The 8,238-nt window shown below is 38.1% G+C and overlaps 1 protein-coding gene across 6 annotated transcripts in view; it reads left to right on the plus strand.

The window, feature by feature from the left end:
• Positions 1-8,238, plus strand: part of NINL (ninein like) — a 184,330-nt gene that overhangs the window by 103,404 nt on the left and 72,688 nt on the right. For all 6 annotated transcript variants that reach the window (XM_027853948.1, XM_027853953.1, XM_027853950.1 and 3 more), the window contains one exon: positions 6,203-6,336. In XM_027853948.1, coding sequence (XP_027709749.1) covers positions 6,203-6,336 — 134 coding nt within the window. The remainder of the gene's footprint in view (positions 1-6,202; positions 6,337-8,238) is intronic.

Genomic DNA, 8,238 nt, shown 5'->3' on the forward strand with positions numbered 1-8,238 from the left:
AAGAAAAAAAAATTGAGGGAACCAAGTGGAATAGAATTTTTCTTTCAGGAGATTATAGCTAGAATGTGTACATATGTCCTTTCCTATTTTGTTGTGACAGAAAATCCTCAGCAGAGAAGACTGGTTTGAAACAGTCTTGTCTTCATTTCAATTTTTAAAATAAAAGGATCATAGAAGTCAGAAGGGATGACACCTTTGCCTATGGATTTATTAGAGAGCTTAACTGTACTGATATGTAGGAAGAAAACACATCCACAGACTAATTTCCATTTAATAATAATAATAATTATTATTATTATAATGATAACTATCATTTACATAATGTTTTAAGGTTTACAAAGCACTTTACAAATATTGTTTCATTTGATCTTCACAGCAACCCTGGGAATAGGTGCCATTATTATCCCTATTTTACAAATAAAGGAATTGAGGCAGACAGAGGTTAAGCCACTTCTCCAAGTTTACATAACTGTTAAGTGTCTGAGGTTGAATTTGAACTCAAGACTTCCTGACTCTAGGTCCAACATTGTTTCCACTGTACCACCTAGATGCCAGATTTAGTAGTTAGATCCCTCCCTTGTTCTCAGCAACTTAAAATATTTTATTTTTGTGCATGCCAATTATGTTCAATTCAGTAAACATTTATTAAGTGCTTCCTAAGTTTCAGGCATTATGCTAAGTCCTGGGGATATGAAAAGAGGCAAAAGATAGTCCCTGGGGGAGACAGTATGCAGACAAATATATACAAAGCAAACTGTATACAGGATAATAGGAAATAAATGAAGAAGAAAGGCACTGGGATTAAAAGGGGTTGGGGAAGGCTTTTATAGAAGGTGAGATTTTAGTTGGAGTAGAGGAGGCAGAGTGTTCCAGGCATGGGGGACAGCCAGAGAAAATGCCAAGAACCAAGAGATGAAGTGTCTTGTTGGTGGAACAGCTAGGAGACCAGTGTCACTGATTGGAAGAGTACATTTTGAAGACTAAGGTGTAACAGGACTGGAAAGGTAGGAGGGGGCTAGGTTATGAAAGGTTTTAAATTACAAACAGAGCATTTTGTATTTGCTCCCAGAGACTATAGGAAGCCACTGGAAAGTTTATTGAGTACAGGAGGTGACATAGTCAGACTTGCACTTTAGGAAAATTACTTTGGTGGCTGAATGGAGGATGGATTGGACTGGGGAGAGATTTGAGGCAGGCAGACTCACCCGCAGGTAAATTCAGTAATCAAGGTATGAGGTGATGAGGGCCTGCACCTGAGGGATGGCAGGAGAGAAGGGACAGTATTCAAGAGATGTGGCAAAGGTGAAGTCGACAGGCCTTGGCAACAGCCTAGCTATTGGGGGGGGGGGCAGGTTAAGCAATAGTGAGGAATCCAGGATGACTCCTACATTGTGAGCCTGAGGGACTGGGAAGATGACGTTATAGTATGGCAACAGGGAAGGTAGGAGGGTAGGGTTTAGGAGGCAAGAAAATGAGTACATTTTTGGACATAGTGAGTTTAAGATATCATTCAGTTTGAGACGTCTGAAAGGTCATTAGAAATACAAGACTGGAAGTTAGAAAAGAGTTTGGGCCAGTAAAGGTAGATTTGGTAATCATCAGCATAAAGATGGTAATTAAATTTGTGGGATCTGATGCAATCACAGTTGAAGTAATATAGGAGGGGAACAGAAGAGGATGGTTAGAGGGTGTGATCTGGAGGAAAATCCAGCAAAGGAGACAGAGAATAAGTGGTCAGGTGTTTCTGACACCTGGTCCTATGTCCAGCAAGGTTTTCTGTGTGGGTTATGTTTTGGCATCACACTGAGATGCTTATGCAGTTTCTTTTTAACCCTAGAAGTTGTTGGGGAGCTCAGAAACAACCTGTTACCTCATCAGGTCTCTTGACATTTGGTGGTTCTGATTCCAGGTCATTTCTTTATTCATCTTCCACACACAGGTTTCCTCATTTAGGCGGTCTGAGGCAGGCTCTGTTCTAAAAATAGCCTGGTTATGAGAAAGGTTCTATTTTGGCAGATCGCATCTACCCCATGGCACAGAACTGGCAGGTCTGCCGTCCTTGCATTTTGATCCCCACTTTGTAGAAGGGATAGGCCCTATATGTTGGTTGCCCTTTCCAACCTTGGTATTTTATTTTTTCTTGTAGCTTACTCTACATTCAGAATTCCTGTGGTTTTCTTTGGTTTGATGCAACTCGCACCACTTAGGTGGCAGCTACAGAGTTTGAATAATTTCCTATTCTCCAGTTGTACCATTTATTTTTTCTAGAGCCCAACAAGATTTCCAGCCTATTCTTGATTACACATGGGAAACAGGCATCTAAAGCCTTTCCAAAGATGGGCTTGGTGTTAATAATAATTATAATAACCACAGCTATCCCTTCCATATCTCAGCTTGCCCCATCTTGGTTTCAGTATATCATAAGTAAGCATGAAAAATTGAATGAGAATTTTTGAGGAGTTGTGTGGAAGCCACAGATAACATGCAAAGGCCAGTAGATGACACAGAAAAAGTTTAGAAACTCAGAAATGCATAAAATATATGTAAAGTATTACATATTACATATACATATAGTATATTACATATACATATACATATGTGTAGTATTACATACATAAAAATGTATAGTATTGTTTAATATCAACATATTTTACCTTTTAATACCATGATAATTCAGACTTCATCTCTGGTATGAAGGGAGGGTCAAAAAATTTTACACAGATTTTCTAGATCTTGGGGACACCATGCTCTTCACTCCCATGATGTGGAAGGGATAACTGTACTACTGTTACAAAGTACTTTACAAATAAACTCATGTTAAATTCACAACATCCTGGGAGGTCAGTTCCATGTTATCCCCATTTTATAGATGAGGAAACTGATGTAGACAGAGTGACTTGCCCAGGGTCACACAGGTGGTAAATGTCTGAGGCCATTTTTGAACCCAGATCTTCCTGATTTCCTATCCATTATTCTATCCACTGTGCCACCTTGCTCTTTGCCTTGGAATGAGCACTTCCTACCTGTAAAATCTTAGATCTTGAAATTTCATTTAACACAATTAGAGCCTAGGACACTCCTGATCATGATGAAGAAACCCACCCAGTATACTCTGCCTCTTATTCTTTTCTTCAGAAGGAGGAAGGGCCAAGTCACTGCCACTGGGATTTGAACCCTGGGCCTCCTTTTTTCTAGCAGTACACCAGATGATGCTTTGATCACTTTCCTGTTTCCTTTTGGGTGACCTCTCAGGTTCATAGAGAGAGTAAGAAGAAAATATGTTTGGATTAAAGGAATTCTTCCTGCAGTTTTTTTTTTTGGCCTCTTAGAATTTAGAGGAATAGAGCAAGATGCCTGGGGGTGGGAAGAAGTACTTCTTGGCCCTAAGTAGTATCTTTTTATCTTTAACAACAAAAAAAAAAGACTATACCATTGTTAGAATAGAGAATAGAGTCACAGAGTTTCAGGACCAAAAGAAACCAAGAAACCATAAATATCTAGGGTGGTCCAGATTACAGCTCAGGTTTCTCAGACTCCAGACTCAATGTTTTCTCCATTACACTACTGCCTCCTTTTTACCAGTCAGAAGGGAGGGAGGGAGAGAGTAGGTGTTTATATAGCTCCTATTATTTACCAGACAGTGTGCTCAGTGCTTTACAAATATCTCATTTGATTCATATAACAACTGTTAGATGTAGATGCTATATTATCCCCATTTTACAGATGAAAATTTGAGGCAGACAGAGGTTAAGTTATTTGCCCAGGGTCATGCAACTAGCAAGGTTCTGAGGCTGGCATGGAACGCAGGTCTTCATGACTCCAGGCCCAGCTCTCTATCCACTGTACCACCTAGCTGCAGTCAGAGAATAGCATTTCTTCCTTAGAAGATGTGGAAGTTCCTGATTTTCCTTCCTTCTTTCCTTCCTTCCTGCCTGCCTTCCTTTCCAGTTTGTCCTGTGCTCTTATTGATCTTCTTTCCCTCCCTGTGGTGATGCTATCTGGAAAGGGTCCTGGAATCAGTGCCTATATAATGTTCTTCTAGATGAGGAAGCTTGACATCTTGCTCTTCCAGAGTGCCTGTAAACCTCCTTAATTCTGTTTGTCCAGTTAGGAGCCATTATCATTTTTGACAACTCTGTCGCTGAGCAGAGATTGCCGGACAGAGACTTGTTCCCAGCTTGCCCCTTTGTGATATACATTTGTCATTGTCAAAAAGTCAGCACTTGTATAATCATAACTTGTGTTATAATTGTTATTCTAACAGCTGACACTATGCTTTCCTTTTTCTCCAAGAGCTCAAATGATCCTGCACATAGGTTTTTTTGCTTTGCAACATTAGGTCATTCATCCTCCCATAGAACCAATGAGGAAATGAGAGCTTGAATGATATCCCATCTGTCCTGATGTCTCCTGTTGCCTGTGGCTTGACTTGTATGTAGCCTTTAACATGTTTGATGAAGGTGGGGGGAAGTCCATGGGTGTGAAAACATGCCTATGCTGTTATATTTTTAATGGACTGATAAGTTTTGCTGATTTTTTTTTTCTTTTTCCCCATTTCCAAATTTTGTTAGATGGCTCTCTGGAGTAGGAAAGAGAGGGATAAAGAGGGGAAATTAAGCAATGTAAAAACAAAAGTTGTCAATTAAAAAGAAAAAAAAGTGTTTGTCAGAACTTATAGGTCTTTAAGATGGCACTAGTACAGAATTTCAGGTCCTAAGCATATTGACATAGATGCCAGGCAGACAGGATGCTAGGGCAAGAGTGAAACCAAGGGTTGGACTTGGTGGTATCTAAGGTCCTTTCTAACTCTAAGTTTCCATGTTGAAGGGGAGTGTGGTATAGTATAAAGAATCCATGTCAGAAAGCATGGATTCAAATTCTGGCTCTATCATTATCTGTGTGACCTTGGGCAAATCTTTGCCCCCTTGAGGACCTCAGTTTCATCATCTATAAAATGAGGGATCAAGCTACATGACTTTCATTCTAGCTCTACTCAATGAGTTGATCAAGTGATCATAAGTCATGCTAAGAACCAAGATTCAGGAATTATTCACAGCAGAGAGACCCATCTTCTGCAGCATAAGAGATGAATTTTCCTCCCCACAAAACACATGACTTCCTGTATCATTGAAAGAGAGACTGCCTATATAAAGTGACCTGCATGCTGTCTTTTCCCGAGTAAAGCCCAAGGGCCACTCTGTAGCCCACAACACTCCCAAGGGTGGTCTGAACCAGATTAAAATGTCACTGGGAAATATTCATCCAAATAAATAAGAATACAATAAAATACAGACAATATTACATTTTGACACTAAGTTTGTATGTGGCCTGCAGAGATCCTTATGCATGTATGATTAGTGACCCCCCATTTCTATTTGAGTTTGACAACACTGGGATAGCATAGGGGTATTTGAATTAGAAAGACCTATATCCTTATTGTTCTTCTAGACACAAGTTTTATGACCATAGACTTTTCAACCTTAATTTCTGTATCTGCAAAATGTATATGATATTAATATCTATAATACATGTAGTCTATACCTCATAGGATCACGGTGAGGCTCCAGTGCAGTGATATGTGTAAAGTGCTTTGCAAACTTTAAATGTTACTATCTAAATGTCAGTTGCCAAGATAGATACATAGATAGATAGGATGTTATATGCAGAGGGTGTCCCAAAAGTTGAAACTTATTAAAGCTTGTAATTTCATTAAGACTTTTCAGATGCCCTGTATATATAAACTTTCATATACACACAGACACATAGACACATGCATATGTATATATGCGTGTGTGTGTGTGTGTATACTCTCTATGTATATTCTGCATGTGAATATCCATATCTATCTATCTATATCCAGCTTCCTTAAAGTGTCGATTAAAATCCTGCCTTCTACAAAAAGCCTTTACTGATTCATCTTAATGTTAGTTCCTTCCCTCTGAGATGACATCATCTCCATTTCATCTTGTATGTATCTTGATTGTACTTGGTTGTTTTCATGTTTTCTCCCTCATAAGACTGAGCTCCTTGAGGCAAAGGGTGTTTTTTCCATCTTTGTATCTGCAACACGTAGCACTTTGCCTGGCACATAATAGGTGCTTTTAAACTTGACTTATTATTATTAAAATTTCCAATAAATGCTGTTGATTATTATTAGCAGCAGCCTCATCTGCCAATGACTCCAAATTTTTATTATTTCTAGAACCTTGACTTCAACATGGAAGATAAGGTGAACCTTTTGGAACTGACATGGGCCTTTGACAATGAGTTGATGACTAGTGGTGGAATTCAGCAGGCAGCCTTGGCCTCCTACAGACATGAACTCTGCTATCTACAGTAAGAGCCTTCTGTTTGTGTATGTTAGTTAGAGACTTGTGATGGAATTCTGTATCTATGTGTTAGCTCTAGCTTTATTGAAAATTTCAAACACATGGGATGTGACATATATTGGAGGAAGTGTTGGACCAGTGGTCATGTCTATGGAGAATCTCCAGGTTGTCAAGGAAGAACAGCTAACATTAGGAGCAGCCTGTATTATAGAACCCCTTTTATCATTTAATCAATGAACATTTATTAAATGCCTACTGAGAACTTACATTGAACTTAGCCCTTGGAGTAGGAATACAAAATTTAAATAAGGGGCCATCCTAGCATTCAAGGATCATATCGTCTAATAACTCTAGTAATATGCCAAAAAATTATAACGTAAAGTATACTTGAGAAATTGACCAGAGAATTACAAAACAAAATGTTGGGTGAAATCTGAGGGAAAGGTTGTTATCTACCAGGGAATTGGGGAAGGTTTCCTAATATAGGCAGCATTTGAAGTAGGCAGGCAATGAAGAGGTGAAGGGAGAAAGAGAGAACAAAGGGGAAAGTACTTACTAGTGTCCAAATATGTAGGAAGTTCTCCAAGTTATCAACAAAGAATATTGAAAGGGACTATTGTGCAGCACCTTTTTTTTAATCTACCTTTATTCCTAAGTCTGTGTATGGAAGGAGAAAAAAAAATGAATAAAATGAAGGCTAAAGTTTCCTAGCAGTTCATTTTTCTTAGCCTGAACAACTTATGACTTGTAAAACTTGAAAACTAACACATCCCCCTTGTCAGGTTTTTATTTTCTCATAGTTTGAGTGACCCTGAGTCTTATGAACTGAGGAACGTGGAAATCTTTTTGAAAAGGAACAGCAAACAGTAATCTCTAAATTTACAGGCTATTTAGTGTTTAATCGAGCCAAATTACATCAAGATTCCAAAAGGAAGATAGAAATATATTTTATTATTTTGAAATTTGATTTTGCTAATCTTCAAGGTTGAAAACAGTCCAATAAACCAAGAAAGTTTAAAAAAATCAATCTGATTTTCTCAGTGGTGTTGGGTCCTGGACACCAAAAGGAAAACAGAAAACATTTCCCAATCTCTTACATAGTCTCAAAATAAGAGTTTTGACAGGGACAATATGTCAATTACATTATGATACCTTTTTAATCAAATTCTGTTTGAGATTTAGCTATTTATAGATTCCCTCTGTTTGCCAGGAATATAAGTGGAATGATTATTTTTATATGTTTATTGATTGATGCTTTTAAAATTATAGGGATTATTACAAATAGCACATTCTGTTCCCCAGGCAGTAAACAGGAAATAACATTAATGGAAAATTAACTGACTTTTCTTAAATTTTATGCTTCCAGATAAAATAACAAAAATTGGATTATATTAAGATGATAAAATCCAGATGATAATTGGAACCAATTAACATACAATTTGAGGGATGTGTAAATAATTGAACATATAGTTTTACATGTAATCTGATCTAGTGTTGCTTATGTTCAAAACACACTTTTTAAGCACCTGCTTTATGCATAACACCATACAATATGATCTGAAAAAATAAAATAAAGGGCACAATCACTTCCCTTAAAAGTTACAGTCTAGTTGGAACTGAGCAATTTTAGTCAGCTTTGCTAGCTGAATTTAAAAAAAGGACTGAACCTCCTTTTCCCTTTGAATTCCATAGAGTATAATCAGCAGGTTTTCCAAGTGGGGAAAGAATTGATGATAGGGTGAATTCTCCTTTTAGAACCCACTGACTTTATCAATGAACCTTAAAAGTTATACTGGAACAATGCTAGGCCCAGGCCTCAGCAGTGATCCAGAGTGACCAGAAGACCAGCTATTCCCAGAGAGTGCTGACCTGTTCCATCCCCCTTTGGCCCACTTGACTTGAGTTTGCT

Source organism: Vombatus ursinus, unplaced genomic scaffold, assembly GCF_900497805.2.
Source record: "Vombatus ursinus unplaced genomic scaffold, bare-nosed wombat genome assembly UNPS02010219.1, whole genome shotgun sequence".
Taxonomy (NCBI): Eukaryota; Metazoa; Chordata; class Mammalia; order Diprotodontia; family Vombatidae; genus Vombatus; species Vombatus ursinus.